General features: G+C 44.1%; 2 protein-coding genes across 6 annotated transcripts in view; both read right to left on the reverse strand.

Moving 5' to 3' along the window:
• The window catches only part of Rnase6 (ribonuclease A family member k6), a 10,047-nt gene extending 2,840 nt beyond the window's left edge, over positions 1–7,207 (reverse strand). The window contains exon 1 of one of the 3 annotated variants that reach the window (XM_017798016.1): positions 6,964–7,207. In XM_017798016.1, coding sequence (XP_017653505.1) covers positions 6,964–7,181 — 218 coding nt within the window. In that variant the 5' untranslated portion in view covers positions 7,182–7,207. The remainder of the gene's footprint in view (positions 1–6,963) is intronic. The other 2 variants (XM_017798017.1, XM_008832549.2) reach the window with 2 other exon arrangements.
• On the reverse strand, positions 4,887–7,052 carry LOC103733691 (epididymal secretory protein E3-beta). 3 transcript variants are annotated; one of them, XM_017798018.1, is made up of 3 exons: positions 6,964–7,052; positions 5,743–5,846; positions 4,887–5,513 (listed from the first exon to the last, which is right to left on the reverse strand). In XM_017798018.1, exon 3 carries the CDS (start codon positions 5,494–5,496, stop codon positions 5,056–5,058), a length of 441 nt encoding a protein of 146 aa, XP_017653507.1. In that variant the 5' UTR covers positions 5,497–5,513; positions 5,743–5,846; positions 6,964–7,052; the 3' UTR covers positions 4,887–5,055. The 3 variants fall into 3 exon arrangements, with proteins under 3 accessions (XP_017653507.1, XP_008830802.1, XP_017653508.1); XM_008832580.2 differs by lacking the exon at positions 5,743–5,846 and having other exon boundaries at positions 6,964–7,003; XM_017798019.1 differs by lacking the exons at positions 5,743–5,846; positions 6,964–7,052 and adding an exon at positions 6,220–6,248.
• Positions 7,208–17,194: the final 9,987 nt, after the last annotated feature.

Here is a 17,194-nt window from a genome sequence, read left to right on the forward strand (position 1 = left end):
TGGATGGAGACCTAACATTCCAGTTTAGTGAATCAGTCACCTGGTCCAGGGACCATCCCTAAGAAGGCCCATAAACTTTAAGCCTTGCTAAAGAGATAGGCAGAATAATTAGTCTTTTAATGAGATAATGTACTTTTCCTTCCTGCCCCTAGCTCAGTAGCAGCTTCCTAAGCTGCCTGCTTTTCCGAATTACTCAGGAAAACAGAACTTTTCCTTTTCTTCTCTTTTATAAACTTTCTTCTCCTAACACTTCTGACTTCCATAACATTTTAGGAATCCTCACTCTTTCTCTAAATCCACTTTCCCTGCCATGTGGCTGCTTATCAGCCATGTCTCTGACTCCACGCCAGCTTAAATAACATGGCTTCTTTTCCTCCCCCCCCCCCCCCCCCCCCCCCGTTTTCCTCCTCCAGGCAGTTGCTGAGATTTACAGCTTGCCTGTCCTGGGTGGTTTTCTTTTAACCTCTAGTAAATTGTCCTCAAACATTTTAAGATTCTTTTATTAATGAGCCTAAGTGATAGAATGTGCTGGTTGCAGAAAACCAGAAGTCCTCTGAAACTGATACTGGCCTTCTCTGACTTTTTTTGTTTTTGTCTTTCTGGAAACTTTCACGTACAGATACATGGGCATATTAAAATCATGTCAGGCCCAAGAACTTATCAGACATGCTAGACCAAATAAACTAAGTGTAACTCCCTCACCTGGGTTACACAAAGCGCTAGCACCACAGGGCCTACTAACGTGTCATCTGACACCTGGTACATACATCAAGGACTGCTAGGCAGAGAACTCCCAACTATCCCTGGGGCTTCAGCTTAGCTCAGTACCCTACTGTTGACAGGACTACTCAAATGCTGTCTGCCCATTCACTCTGGATCAGTTCTCTCTCCTCTACCCTGACCGCTTTTTCTTTTCATATTGTTGTTTTCTGAGACAGGGTCTCACTATGTAGCCCTGGCTGACCTGGAACTCTTTATATAGACCAGGTTGGCCTCAAACTTACAAAGATCTGCCTGCCTCTGCTGGGATTAAAAGTGTGAGCTACTTGGCCTGGTAGTTTCTGTCCTTTTGTGCCTCTTGGTTACATTTCTCTCTCAACTCTGACTCTTCCACAGCCTGATCTCTACAGCAATTTCTTCTTCCCTGTTGGTTGGCTTTGTTATATTATCAATATAGATTTTATTTACATTTTTATCAGTCCACTTCTAAAACTTCTTGAACTCTTCTGTAGACTCTTTAACTTGTATTCATTCTGTAAACCACATATATATGTGTACACATAGAGATGGAAGATACGATGATAGATATATATATTTTCTTTGTGCCACGTGAGATGGAATTAATATTACTCATTGAGATAGAAATAAAATAACCTACATTTATCTCAGTCAGATTACCGAAGCAGGCAGGAGTATCTGGCAGACTGCTGCTATTGAAATGGTGGTACTTGGTAAAGTATTATTAGGGAATACATTCTGACATTGTGGAAAGACACAGGTGTGTTTGTGTTTCTGGCATAATGTGTTTATAACATAGATACACACTCCTGCGCCTGAATCTCACATGGACATTGTTAGAATCCAGACCAGACTGCTCTTCAGCCCATGCCTGCCTGTGGTAGCCTTTCTTACAGCCTTTGTGAGGGAAAAGGCAGTCCTTTACTGAGAGCCTGTCTGTGACTCTCTGAACCCCTGACAGATTCCCCAGGGGCCTGGATTCTTGGAGAATGGCAGGCATCATTCTCACTTCCCCCAAGGAAGTGTACAGGCTCAGGCTGCCAGACTCTGGGACATCAGAGGGATACTAGTGCCCAAACACCAGTGTGACTGGCACGTCTCCCACCAGTATAATGGATAGACCTCAACTAGATGTGGCCCTCCTCCTGTTCTCCCACATTCACATCCTTCCTGGCAATGCAAGACCCTCCTTCCCCTCCCTCCCCCACTACCCATCAGGGAATCAGGGACAGTCTGACTACATGAAAGCTCCCCCTTTCCATGAGACCCATAAAAAGGACCTTCATTCTGCCTCATGGGTTTGATTTCTCCTCAGAGTCATGCTGTCTGTCTGTACATATCCCATGGCTTTAATAACTCTTCTAAAATGTCTTACCCAATCCACTCCAGTTTTCCCCTTAAGCCCCAAACCTGAAATGTTTTAGGTACTGGGGATCTGAACTCAGGTCTTCATGCTGTGTGGTAAGCACCTTACGAAGCCATCTTCCCAGGCCCCAAAATAAATATTCTTAAAAAATTTTTTCTCACTTATCTCTTTTATGTGCATGACTGTTTTGCCTACATGTATGTGAGTGCATCATATGTATACAGTACCCTCTGAGGCCAGAAGAGGGCATTGAATTCCCTGGAACTGGAGTTATGGATGATCATTAGCTGCCATGTGGATGGTGGGAACTGAACCCAGATCCTCTACAATAGCAGCTAGTGCTCTTAACCACTGAGCCATCTCTCCAGCCCCCCAAACAGACATTCTTAATGAGGGAATCCAGCAGATGTATCTGGTCATCTATGGTTGATGGAAGAATTCTTTTAAAAATTTATTATTAGTGTGTGTGTGAGACAGAGAGAGAGAGAGAGAGAGAGAGAGAGAGAGAGAGAGAGAATGCCATGGCATGCTCATGGGGGCCAGAGGATAACTTTGTGGAATTGTTTCTCTTTATCCACCTTTGTATGGGTTCTGGGGATCAAAATCAGGTCAATAGGCCAGTGTGGCAATAGGTCTTATGCTGCAGTAGCAATAAAGGCCTGTTAAAAGAAAAATTTCCTGGTCAAGAGGAAAGAATCCCTGGCCTGGGTGGCGACTTAACATTTCAGTTGAGCCAAGTCAGTCACTTGGCCAAGGATCCGCCCATAGGAAGGAGGGGTTCATCTTAAGCTATGCTAAAAGATGGGTGGAATAATTAGTTCTTTAATGAGATACCACACTTTTCCATCCCAGAATTCCCGCCCCAGTGCAGGAGCTTTCCAGACAGCAATTACACAGCTTCATAAAAATGCCCATTTTTCTGAATTCTTCAGAAAAACATAACTTCTCCTTCTCCTGGGCATTATGTCTCCTTTCTAAGCATGCGTTCCCTAACACTTTGAGCTTCCCCTACATTTTGGGCTGTCTTACTCTTTCTCTAAAGCTCCCCTCCCCACCATGGGGCTGCTAGTCTGCCACGCATCTGACTTCCATGGTGGCTTAAAGCTATGTGTCTTTCCTTCTCTCTTCCATTTTTCTCCTGCTGTGGGGATTTTTCTGTTAAACTCTAATAAAATTATCTTCAAGCTTCCATTTGAGTCCATTCTTAAATTCTTGCATTTATTTATTTATTTATTTATTTATTTGAGACAGAGTTTCCTTGTAGCCCAGTGGCCTTGAACTTGCTATATGGACTAGGTTGGCCTCAATTTCACAGAGATCTGCCTGCTTCTGCCTCCCAGAGGCAAGCTGGGACTAAAGGCGAGCACCACCACACCTGGCTTTAAATTCTTTTATTAATGAGACTAAGAGCCCCAATTTACCTTGTATCATGTGGTAACTATGATGGGGCCTCAAAATTCTGGTAACACCTGCTGAGCCATCTCAAGAAAGATTGTTTTTGTTTTCTGATTGATTTTTTAAAAACTTTTTTAATTATTTATTTTTTATGAGTGTCTTGCCTGCCTATATGTAAATGCACCCATGTGTTCAATGCCCATGGAGGCCAGAAGAGGGCGTTGGATCACTGGAACTGGAATTATGGGTATTTTTGAGCTGCCATGTGGATGCTGGGAACCAAACCCAGATCCTCTGCAAGAGCCATCTGAGATTCTCTCCAGCCCCAAAGGATTCTTTTTGATCAGATGTTTATGCCTTTCACACAGATGACGACCTAATATATATACATATGAAATGTATTATAGAAATATATATTAGAAATCTACAGTTAGGGAGAGTATTTGCCAAAATCAAAATTAAAATTCCAAGCCAGAGGGAAAACCCAAGACCAAACGAACAAAACAAAACATAAAAATCCTCAAAAGAGTTTTTGGCGTGCCTGCTATGACCCACCATGTCATCCGCACCACTTTGCCCTTGCCTCCCATCCTGGTGGAACTTTAGTGGCCACCATAATCATTGCCCAAGTTATGACTTGCCTCTAGCTTAACACATAAACATTTACACCCCCATTGGATGCAGAGATGTATCATACACGTGCAGGTACACATATAAAATGCACCTTAACCTATTTGTGCCATCATTACATCTAGTCATACTTCATATTACATACCACATTGCTTGTACCAACACACAACACAGACTCTGTACACATAATATATGCATGCATCACATACATTGGTATAACTATTTGTGGGAGGAAGATCATTCCGTTTGGATAGTTATAAAGATATCAACATTAGGAAAAATTGGAGATAAGTCAGGGGAAGATACTGTCATGGTTTGGCTGCTGACTGTCCTCCCAAATGCTTGCTTGCCAGCTGATAGAGTTCTGAGAAGTGATTGGGTCTTGAAAACTATAACTTATTTCAGTAGTGTCTTAATCCATTAATTCAATGCCAAGCGGATTCAAAGGGCTCAATTGGAGAATACAGGGCACTGGGAGCAACACTTTGAGCATTTCTCTTGTCCCTATACCCTCCCCTTCCTTTCTACTACCTAGTCATGGTGAGGTGAGCAGCTCTTCTCTTCCATACACTTCCCTCCATAATATTCTGCCTCACTATAAGACCCATGGGCAACCAACAGAGCCAAGAGACCATGGACTGATGCCTCTGAAACTGTGAGGCAAAATAAATATCCTTCTTCTTTAAATTGTTTCTCTCGAAGACCAAATGAGCTGAGTGATGAAAAATTTGAATAAATTGGGTAAATGAGGCAGAGGACAACATAAGCAAAATTTTAATAGCAAGAATCTATGTGATGCACAACTCTAAGTGATTGGAAAACATTGACACACTAGTACAAAGGAGGCAGCAGTAGCCATCGTAAGGAGGGCTCAACAAGTGAGGACCACTCAATACTCTCCCCAAACCTGGGAGGAGGTTGACTTTCTAGAAAAAGATTGGCTGTAGAATCTTCATGTCTTCTATGCTATCAACATAACCATCCACATTACAATGGAATTGAACATAGTTGTAGCTCCTGTTCTCTCTATAGTGATTTCTGGAACTGTCCAGATGACACTTGAGGACTTTAATGGGCATCTGAGCCCAAACATACGAATTTTTGTATCGATCTTTCCAGTTGCCACTAATACACATATGCTCAACTCTGAACCATGATATATAAATGAACACATGGAAGATCCTGGATTTCAGAGCTTTTTCTTTCATGAGGACATCGCAATTATATTCACTGAATTCTTTGCTTGGATTTAGGTGGTGCAGCTCCATGAATCCCCGCCTGGAAGGGTTCTCGCTTTGCACAAGTAGCTTGCACAGGAAGCACAGTAGGACCAAGAACACGCCCCCAGCCTTTAGAAAGGAGGCCATCTCAGGCACCTGGCCACCTAAGTGGGCACAGGAAAGAGAGGAGAAAACATTGATGAGATACTCCCCTGAGGGCTGCAGCTGCACTTTAAAATTCCTATTCCTGCCTAATTTTGTTTGGCTGCCAGATTAGGTAGCCCTCATTATATAACAAAGTTAATGGCAAATCAAAAATATGCTGCAGACTGAGTGAGCCAAGAATAAAACTGAAATAAAAGAGATGAAGTTTGTTTCGAAAACTCTAATTACCTCATACACCTTCTCTTCTGCACACCAGAAAGGAGCCCTTCAGTCTCTAACAAGCTCTAGCTAACTCCTCAACTCTCAGGAGATCATGTGTCCAAAAGACCTATCTGCAAAGTAGAAAGGATAATGTCACCTAAGGAACTATAGAAAGTAATTACTTGGGGCCTGGAGAGGTGGCTCAGTGGTTAAGAGCACTGTTTGCCCTTGTAGAGGAACCTGGGTTCAATTCCCAGCACCTGCATAGTGGCTAACAATCATCTCTAACTCCAGTTCCAGGGGATCCGATGCCTTCTTCTGTCCTCCAAGGGCACTGCATGACATGGGCACACTTACATAGATGCAGTCAATACACTTATATACATAAAATAATAAACAAAATGTTTTTTAAAGTGAAAAAAAAGAAAAAAGTAAGTACTTGGGAGATAGTTCCAAGGCAGGAAGGCTTTGGTTCCCTGGAATCATGGCCCAGGCTGCACTTACCCTGACAGCAGGACAAGGTGCTTTTCCAATCTTGACTTCCATATAGCATTACCTCAAACTCTAGGTGAAACACAATACCACTTCTAAACTGTCACATCCATTCTCAGGGGCCAATAAGGGTGAGCCGTATTCATTACAAATGGTCATGATTTGTCAGCACTGCTTGTTGAGAATGTCATGGTAAAGGAAACTCATTGAAATACTGCTTCAATGAATCAAATACCAACTAAAACTACTTTCACAGGAGTGACTGGCAGAGAAGACAGAATCCAGGTGTTTGGAAAAGTACACCCCCCCACACACAACTAGGTCTCTACCCTCTTTAAGGAGTGTACCTGAATCCCTCACCTTCTTCAGAAAGAATGCCTTAGATGGGTCTCTAGACCTGTGAGCCAGCAAAGGTGCTTTAATAGACTGGATGGGGTAGAAGAGGCCTCATCAGTGGGAGTACTGGGCTGAATTTAAGCCTTTGATTTCTATCATTTGGGTCATTTTTCATTCTTTTGGGGGGGGGTCTTTTTGATATAGGGTCTCCCTGTATCTCTAGCTGGCCTGGAACTCACTACGTAGACCAGGCTGGCCTTGAACTCACAGAGATCCGCCAGCCTCTGCCTCCCGAGTGCTGGGATTAGAGGCGTGCGCCACCACACCCAGCTCAGTTTTCATTCTGAACTCTAAAAGGTCAGTCAGTCTCCACCCAGCAATTCCGAACCTTTCGATCAGTATCTTATGCACCTAACTCACCTGATCAGATTTGGCGCTCTGGTCACTGGGTGCAGTGGGCACCAGGCTGCAGATGCGAAGAGCAGATCTGCGTCGTTCCTTAGTTCTCCAGAAGTCCACAGCAGTAGGAAAAGAATGGCGGTGGGCAGGTACAGCACTTTAGTTTGCCGGGGTGGTGGCATGGAGGGCCGGGCACAGATTTGTGTGAACCTCTTCCTGTATCTTCTCATGTGGAACATTTGGTTCACCCTGAGACTAGCCTTGAGCAAAGACTGCACACATCAAAGAAAGATGCCCTGCACAAGGAATTGCAAAGTACTGGAGACAGGCGACCCCAGGAAGGGTATTCTAGTTTGCTTTCTATTAACTCTGATAAAACACTGGCCGAAACCAATGTGGAAGGAAGGGGTTATTCTATTTACATGTCCTAATCACAGACCATCATCGAGGGAAGCCACTGTAGGAACTTAAACAGGGCAGGAACCGGAAGCAGAAAGTGAACAAAGCCCATGGAGAAACTTACTGGCTCGCTCCCTCTGGCTTGCTCAGCTAACTTTCTTATCCAGCCCAGGCCCACCTGCCTAGGAATGGCACCAGCCACAGTGGACTGGGCTCGCCTCATGTCAGTTAGCAATTAAGAAAATGTCTCACAGACACAGCCGCGGGTCAATCTGATGGAGCCAGTTCCTTGACTGAGGTTTCCTCTCCCAGGTGTCTCTAGTTGGTGTTAAATTGAACAAAGACTAACCAGCACAGAGGAGCTGTCAGTAGTTTTCAGGAGACAACCAAAAATTTGGCCCCTAAACTCAATTTCAAACAAGCTTCTGGAGAAAAGTCCACAAATGGCTAGGCTGTGTTCTCTAGGAGATTTGGCAAGGGTGTGAATTGCGGGCACTTCACCAAGAGGGGAAAGAGCTACTAGTAAAAAGTGCAATTTATGGATGAACTGAGATACTGGAATGCACTTTCAATCAATACCCTCAAGGGCTGTAGGAGCAAAGCCACATGATGGAGTTTCTTGTTCGGGCCTCTTGTTATTAGCAAGTCAGAATGTATCATTTTATAGTCAGAGCTGTATTTCAAAGCCCGGTGTGCTGGTATATGCCTGTAGTCTCTTAGGAAACTGAGGCAAAAGAATCAGTAGTTCAAGGTCAGCCTGGGCTACATAGGGAGACCCCGTCACAGCCAAAACACAACAACCCGTATCTGCAGATGCCAATTGATGTCAGGCATTCCTGGAATAAGAGGGACTCCTCTGCTGATGGGGGGGGACCAGGAGCTGGCTCACACTACATTCTGTATAAACTGCTCTCCAGCTCTTTGAGTGACAGAGAAGAGCATCCAGGGAGAAATTCTGAGTGTCTGAGTTTAGACAATGTAAAATTAAATCTGAGAAGAAATAAAATGCCAGTCACAGGCAGGCATGCCCAGAACCCTAACTGATGGATCCAAAGCCCCCAGAATAATGGATTTAAACTAAAATCCTCCAGGCCTGAGAAAAACTGTACAAGGAAGTAAAAATGAAAAATAATTCTGAATGCTAAGAACAAGCTGAGCTGACCTTTTTCATGCTCCTCTGCCCAAGCTGGAAATCATCCCAGAAATTCCCCCTACCTCTGCTTGGCACATAGCCGCCGCTTGTCTTTAAAAGAAACCTGTAAACTGGGCTCTGGACTTCTGTCCTCCGAGTGAGGTGGGAGTCCGTTTTGCAAAACGCCAATAAATCCTCATGCTTGTTGCATCTCCTGATTTGAGGACTGAGTTATTGGGGTGCGACCTCCCGTGAACATTGGGTACCCCAGTCTGGGGGTCCAACACTAACAAGTTTGCATAAACTACCGAAGATTTAAATGCAAGTAGTAACTTAGTGGGGTAGAGAAGACAGGAGGGACCTGACGATGGATTTGTGAAGGAACAAGGAGAGCCATAATCATTCTCTTTGGTGGTACTGGGGATTGAACCTAGGACCTTGCCTATGCTAGGCAGATGCTCTTCCATTGACCTACTTCCTGAGTCTAAGCTGCAATTTCACATCTTATGCATACCATACCTTATGTATCTTACGTTTTTGAGAGCATCAGCAAGTGATTTTGAATTATAAGAGAACTGTAAGAATGCATGGTAAAATGTTATATTGTTGTCTGTCATTGAAAACAGGATTATGTGTAGAACTGATCTACCACAGACATTTCTGGTGTCAACTAGTTAATCCAGTTTTTGCCACTCGTCTTTGCTATAAAGCCATATTATGATACTATAGAGCAAACTAAACTAAGCTGGGGAACGGCAACCCTGTATAGCTGCAGAAATTCAAAACGGCCAAAAGCAGCTCAGGAAGTTAAGTCAAGCATTATTTTTGGAAACTCTTAAAGGGTGTACTTCCTACAGCTCTCTCTATTTTACTTTTTTTTAAGCAAAAGCTTCTTGGGTTGTGGCTTCTGCTTTTAGTTATTAACTGATACTTTTCTTTGAATATAAATTAAATTTTTAGATATTTCTTCCAGTATTCCATATTTAAATTTTTTGGTACAACCATTTGTCAGAATCATGATAGTAACTTAAGCTTCCTCATACACATCATAAAAGGGTTTTTAGAAGTCTCAATCTAGGAACCTGGGTTAGGATCCTTTCCAAAGGCTCCATAGATGAAATTTCAAGGGTCCATGAATTGATATGTTGGAAAAAGAAGGTTTTTTTGACTTACACTAAGCCACAGCTAAAATTTAGCAATTCCTTCATTTATTAATGGGGAAGGGTGCTAGGTTACAGCCCAGGGTATAGAGATTGTGCTTCAAGGTCAGGAGATGATACAAAGGGAGTTTTCACAAGAAAGGAAGTCCAGGTCACTCTTTCAAAACAAAGCTCAGTCAGCTTCAGGAGCTCAGCTCAGTGGGTGTTAGGTCATGGGTGAAGACCTGATGCTAAGTCACTCTTTTGCCTTATCTGAAACACTCCAAACAGAAGAGTTTGTTGCAGGGTGAAAACAACGGGCAGGTAGTTGGGAGAGCATGTGAGCTTCTGTGGGGCCTTACCAGACTGAATTCTGGCTAGGGCTTGACATGTGGCTCCATTTAGTGTGAATAAACTTGCACCTTTCCTCATTCTGATGCAATCCTTCTCCAGAAGCCTCACTCATCAACCAGGCAGTCAGGCTTACCTCTCTGTCTTTGCTAGATGGACACGTTCTGGTCCATCTAATTCCTTGTTAGAGGAAAAATCTTTAGCAACTATGAATCTACTTTAAAAACAAACAGAAACAAAAACAAAACAAAACAGAAGCTTTCAGCCACAAGTGAGCAAGAAAGGGGGACAAGATCAAGACAATATTAGGTTAAGACTGAATGGAGCCAGACCTGGTGGCACACGCCTTTGATCCCAGTACTCGGGAGGCAGAGGCAGGTGGATCTTTGTGAGTTTGAGATCAACCTGGTCTACATAGCGAGTTCCAGGTCAGCTGGGGCTACAGGGAGACCCTGTATCAAAAAAAAGCAGGAAAAAAAAAGACTGAATGGAGTTTATTAAATTCAAATTTTCTCCTGTTCTATGGACATGGGCCGTCATTTCAATGCATCGGGCCAGTGTTACTGAAATCAGAATTTGGTTCGTGATGATTGTCATAATATACAAAAACTAAGAATTGACTTAGACTCTGCTTTACTCAGAGAGCTGGCTCTCTGGGAAGTCAGAGGGAAACCTGTCTCTCTAGTTAGTGTATTTTATAGCGAACCAGAACAAAATCATTTGAAGGTCCAGTCTTGTCCATCTGCCTTGGTGGTCAGCCTTGTCTCTGAGAATCCATATTTCCTTCATTATCATCTCTTTCTGGGTACTGGGGAAAGGTTCATATACACCTAGGTTACAGAGCCTTGCATTCCTCCTGAGCCACCATTTAGATGACATCTAGCGTGACAGGTTCACTCGGAGCAAACAAACGGTTAGCTGGTGTATGTGCTGTGCTAATGTGTATGTGCAGATTCCTTCCTATAGAATAGAGTATAAATATGCTTTCCCAGTTCTACAAAATGCAGTCCAAATGTGCTCTTATAACGTAGTCTATGAAGTTCCCGTATCCATCCCCTATTGTTACCTGCTTAGTAATTGTATAGCTGTGATGGTTGACAAGTAACAGAAAATTATTATATTTATGTGTGTGTGTGTGTGTGTTTTTTTTTTTTAGACAGGGTCTCATGTTGCAGCTCAGGCTGTCTTGGAACTCACTTATGTAGCCCAGGCTGACCTTGCAGCAACCTTCCTGTCTCACCTTTCTGAGTGCTGGGCTTACAGGTGTGAGCCATCATGCCCATTAATGACAGCAATATTTAATCCTAATTTTCAAAATGGTTTTCAAACAGGCACTTAGAAGCTGTCTTTGCTAAAAAGAATCGACTCCTCACTTTGGTCTTGAGGTAACTAAATACAGGATAAAAGCCTGACATCTGTAGCTTCATCTCCTGTCTACTTCCTTTATTTTGGGTCACCTGTTACCTCTGTACCTAGGCATGCCAATCACTCCAGGAGAATCTCACCTATGTCATCCCACTTCAAGGTTGTAGGCACAGAAATAAGTTAGTGTCTTACTCCTGCAGCCACTTGGGATTCCAGGAACAGAACCTCACATGATAGACTGCCTAACACACACACACACACACACACACACACACACACACACACACAGCGAGAGAGCGAGAGGGAGAGGGAGAGGGAGAGGGAGAGGGAGAGAGAGAGAGAGAGAGAGAGAGAGAGAGAGAGAGAAACAGTTGTCCACCTGGAACAAAAGTAAAAGTAATCACCCTTGAGAACCGGACTGGTTCCCTCAAGCAATGACCTCGATGAAGACTTCTTTGCTGACCCTGAACAGAGACAACTATGAAGCAGAGTGACCACGATGGCTTTCTGCATGCCTCTTGGCCCCTGTGCCCAGTTCTTTGTCCATCTAGAACTAAGCTTCATGTTAATATCCCAAAGATGGACTTGGGGTAGCTGCTCCTTTATTTGTTCTTCTCTCCAGTGTGACCACATTGAAGAAATCACTTTCTCCTTTTGGCATTCCATGTCTCTCTTTTTTCCTTTCTATTTGTTTTTTTTTTTTTTTTTTTTTAGAAAGGGTCTTACATAGCCCAGGTTAACCTCAACTTGAAATGTAGCCAACGAGGACCTTGAACTTCTGATTCTCCTGCCTCCACCTACCAAGTGCTGGGATTACAGACACACCAGCTTTACTGGGCTCATTAGGAACAGGCGACCTAGTCTATGAACTGGGCTGTGTTAGGAACAGGTGACCTAGTCTATCTTTGGGGGGTTGCCAGGATATATATGTATCTGAGTGTTTTGCCTACATGTGTGTAAATGCACCCATGTCATATATTCCTGTGGGTTCTTGAAACCAAGCCCAGGTCCTCTGCAAGAGCAGCCAGTGCTTTTACTGTGAGCCATCTCTCCAGCCCCTCCAGTAACAGTTTTGAGCAATGAGCTTGGGCTTGAAGATAACCAAACAAATAACACATGGAGTTTGGTGAGTCCTTCTGTGGCTGTACCTCCATTTCCTTCCTTTGTTCAACTGTGTCTTACACTCTCCTGAGGAAATGATCTACACGCAGAATCTGCTACTGTTGGGGGACCCTGCTGCTAAGGTTGCAGTTCTCCATGTCCGGATAGCTCTAAGGGGCTCGGCGCTGTATGGAAGGACTCTTTCTCAGTGGGGGCCTCCTGCTCTCTGCCTGACTTACCTGGAAAGTGCCACCAAGCATGGATGCCTGACCTTATTTGGAACATGCCCTTTGGCATGGTTACCTGCCATAAAACTGCCCCCAGGTTTGTTCATATGATAATTAGGCATTGCCCTATAGCCGGATGATGGGATCCCCATACCACATGTAAATAAAGCATACTGTGAGCTCCTATCATCTGAAGCTTTGGCTGCTGCCTCCACACTATATTTTCCCTGACCCCCACTGAATAAACAGAGCTGTATCACTGAATCTGACTCCCCAGAAAGTCTTTTCCATCATGCTCACTGGCCATCCTGACCCCGCTGCAGCCTCCACACTATATTTTCCCTGACCCCCACTGAATAAACGGAGCTGTATCACTGAATCTGACTCCCCAGAAAGTCTTTTCCATCCTGTTCACTGGCCATCCTGACCCCATTCGTCGCTCCTGGTCCCTTTGTCTTCATGGACCGGTGGCCAACCGCCCTCGAGGGGAGGGAGAGACCCACATGCTACTATTGATGGTATCCTCAATACCTCCTAATTCAGTCAGTAAGTAGTCAAAAACAATCCTGTCATCTAAGAATACTCCAGCAAGAGGAGGTAAGAGCTTCTGAGTGGCAGTGACCTCTGCAATCTGTGTGGTCTGACCAAGTCAAGAACAAATTCTTTTCTTGCTTCAGCACCACTTCTCTGTCAACTAAACCATCAGGAGGGAATGAGTGGCTGAATTTGGTACCTCCAAGTTGGCCCTGGGACCTAGGATTCTGGGACTACTGCATCTACCCGCTGTGTTTGTTGTTTGAGACAGTCTCTCATGTAGCTCAGGGTGACCACCTCCTCATTACAGATCTAAGAGTGACCTTGAACTCCTGATCCTCCTGCGTCCCCCTAAGCACCCAAATGCAGGGATTGTAGTCCTGGACACCACACCAGCTGTATCCCTCCCCCTTTCTCCTTCTCCTAAGAGAAGGGGAGGGCAATGCCTTCACGTGTGTTTTCCCAATCCTTTCTTAAAAGTAGAAATTTTAACCATGGTAATAGTGACCCCTAATTTGTTTAATTTTAAACTATTTATTTGTTTGCTTGTTTTTACAGGGTCTTACTATGTAGTCTTGACTACTGCTATGTAAACCAGGTTGGCCTCACAGGTTAGGGAAATCCTCCTGCCTCTGCTACCTATGTGCTGTGATTATACCACACCTGGCCAATTCCTTAGTTTATAAGGTAGCAAACTTCAATGGTATTCCAGGTATGACAGCAGTATGTCCAAATTGTGATTCTCCAACAGGTGTGCCTTGGTTCACTGGTCCCATTTGTATTCAATCTTGCATAAAAGCGGAACTAAGAACTGCGTATCATATGCCTCCAAGAGAACTATCTTCCATATTTGGAAAACAGCTACAGGATTATGCAGGAAAAGGACAAAAATAGGGAGCCAAGAGGTACATGAATGCAGAGCCTGTGTGCTGCTGGGCTGGTTCTGCCAGTCCAGTCTCTGGCCTTAGGGCTTGGGCAGTAGTTTCTGTCCTCAGCAGGACAGGAAGTTTGCAAGGGAAAATGCCTTAAAAAGAACAGGGTAGAAGGACAAAAATGTCAGTCGAGATAATGACTGTGTTTCTTTAAATCCCCCAAGTTTAACAGAGCCCCTGTTAGAGTAGGTGAAGGGCCCAAGTCGTGCTGACCCGGTTCTCACAAAACTGCCTTTTCCCAGTCACAAGCCCCTAGTCTTAGAAACTGTAAACTTCCCTTGCCCCAAACTGAAGGTTATGACTAGGCAAGCCTGGACATGCCCAGGCAGGTAGTAATCTTCAGTCACCACCCCATCCTAAGAAGCTATAGATCAAACTAGCCTGAGCATATAGCAGCATTATAAGGTAAAAACAGAAACTCCTGGCCTCACTGATAATGGTCAGCACATTCCAATGCCCTGATGATAGCCCCTACCAATGAGAAACTTCCCCATACTCAGATTATGAAGCCATCCAATCATTTTGAAAGATACTTGGAGGTGCGAACCCCTCCCCCCCATAAAAGGCATACCCAACCCAGACTCGGGGCTCTCTAGGTCTCACCTGACTCTGGGAACCTGTGCTCGAGCCTGACACAAGGCAGACTCCATTTTGGCTGGTTGGACTCTGCACCCTACTAGTCGCTATGTGAATTGGATGTTTCTTTTTAATAAATACTACTAACTTCTAGACACTGGTGAGTGGTCTCCAATTATTCCCGAGCCCTCGGACCCCAACATAGGTAAAGGTTTATAAAGGTCTGTTTGTTCTGCAGAAGTTGTTCATGTTAGATTGTCACCAGACACTTAGGCCCATAAACCTGCTGCTTCTGTTCTGTTTTCCTGCATCCCAAAAGAAATTAGGAAACAGAAATTGGTAAAGGAAAATGGGTTTATTTATAGTTTGGTCAAACAAGGGGCAGAGCAATTCCAATCTCCTCCTCCCACATGCTTGTGACCACCTTCCAATATATAGGAAGCCATGAGACAAAGTCTGGAATATAGGGAAATATAGATGTGCGACTGATTACCCAGTCCTTTCCTGGAGGCAGTGAAAGTCAGGGAGATCTGAGCCCTGGGTTGCCTCCCTTGTTTCAATTCTGTTACTGAGTTAGTTTTTTCAAGCCCTGGCAGAGGAAGATGGGACCTTAAAGATTTCCCATTTTTTTTAAATGGAGAAGAGTTCATGGGTAAAAGATTCCCCATCCATCCAGGGCCCAGAGTTCTTTGTCTAGACTCTTTGACAGTGTCGAGGGGAGGCCTTTTGTATCTTTTTTTTGGAAGTCAGCTTCAAGCTTGAACTTCCGCATGCTGGTTAAAAATGAAAGATAGCTTTGAATAAGTAATAGTCTGATAGCCAAAGAGACATCTCCTTCATTTCTTCTCAATTATTAATAACAAGTCATCAACAGGAGTCCCAGTCCAGTAAGAACAGATTAACGCCTTTGTAAACAGAACACCAGAGTTAGGGCTTCCTGTCACCGGAAACACCAGTGAACAGAAACAGGAGCTGAATCTTTGAGCTGTGCTTTATTCAGAGAGCCAGCAATCTGAGAAGACAGTGGATTAATCTTCCAGAGGTCTGCCTTCCATCTCATTTCTAGCCAGCAGACCCTATAAAGGGAACAAAGGCAGTAAATCATTCCCAAGTTTAGTGTTGCCCTCTGGTCAGGTGGTGAGGCTTGTCTCTGAGATTCATGGTGCTGGGGATGGTCTCCTTTTTGTGTCCTATACTTTCCCCTTATTATCTCTGTGGGCAGCTTGGTTGTGTGCGTGTGCTTTCAAAGCCACTGAGCCTTGCATCCTTCCTATGACATCACCTGGACTGGGTGTTAACTCAAACCAAACAAACCATTAATAGTGAGTCTGTATTAAACTATTACAATGTGTGTGCGCAGCTTTCTTTCATATATAAGTACAATACATACGCATATATATTATACATGTTACAAAGAGTACACGAATGTGCCCTTATAATATCGAATATAAAGGTAGCCTTATTTCCTTCTTGTGTATGTGTGTGTGGGCGTGCATACGTGTGTGTGTGTGTGTGTGTGTGTGTGTTGGGGGGTGTGTCTTCCTCATTATTCTCCATTTTATTTTTGGGGACAGGGTATCCCATTGAACCTGGAGCTTGCTGCAGTGTTGGTATAGACTGGTTGACCAATGAGCCCCTATAACCCAGCTGTCTCCACGCCCACCTAGCACTGAGATTATAGGTACATGCCACCATGCCTGGCTTTTTACGTGAGTACTGGGTATCAAAACCCAGGTCCTCGTGCTTGTACAGCAAGTGCTTTACCCACTGTCATTTCCCCAGGACCCCCTATTTCTTTCTTTAAATGAAATATATGTTCCCAGAAACTGGCTCCTTCAACATGCAGTATTACTGGGATCTCACTCTGGCCTTCCTTCTGTTCCCAGTGATGAGAGCAGGAGATTGTAACTGGTCAGGCAGTACTAGGGTGTGGACCCCAAAAGAGCAGTTTTGAGTCTTGTCCTTGGCCAGAAGCCAGAGATGCCCTTAATTCTGTCCTGACCAGAGGTCAGAAATTCCAGAAGAGTTCGGGTCTCCAGTTTCTGTTCTGGTTCTTGTCATCTTTCCTCTTTTACAGAATTGTCTGAAAGCTGTGTGTGAGGACGTGACCAAAACTCTAGTTCAGACACCCATCCCTTTTGGTGAACAGCTTTCGAATTGAATCTCTGAGTTTTCATGGAAGAAATGGCTCTATTTATTATATTTGTGGAGATGCTATCAGTGTTTGGACCCAGTATAATCAACTGTTGCCCTTTAAAAAAGTGATTTATAAGCCGGGCATGGTGGTGCACGCCTTTAATCCCAGCACTTGGGAGGCAGAGACAGGCGGATCTCTGTGAGTTCAAGGCCAGCCTGGTCTACATAGTAAGTTCCAGGACAGCTGGGGCTATAGGGAGACCCTGTCTCAAAAAGACCCCCCCCCCAAAAAAGTGATTTATTTTTATTTGTACAAGTGTTCTGATTGCTGGTATGCTTCGTGGTATATATGTAGTGCCC

Source organism: Nannospalax galili, unplaced genomic scaffold (genome assembly GCF_000622305.1).
Source record: "Nannospalax galili isolate Female #2095 unplaced genomic scaffold, S.galili_v1.0 scaffold196, whole genome shotgun sequence".
Classification (NCBI taxonomy): Eukaryota; Metazoa; Chordata; class Mammalia; order Rodentia; family Spalacidae; genus Nannospalax; species Nannospalax galili.

Excerpts from the sequence above, each read along its gene's own strand:
- LOC103733691 (XM_017798018.1), bottom strand. The coding sequence starts at position 5,496 with ATGGCCTCCTTTCTAAAGGCTGGGGGCGTGTTCTTGGTCCTACTGTGC.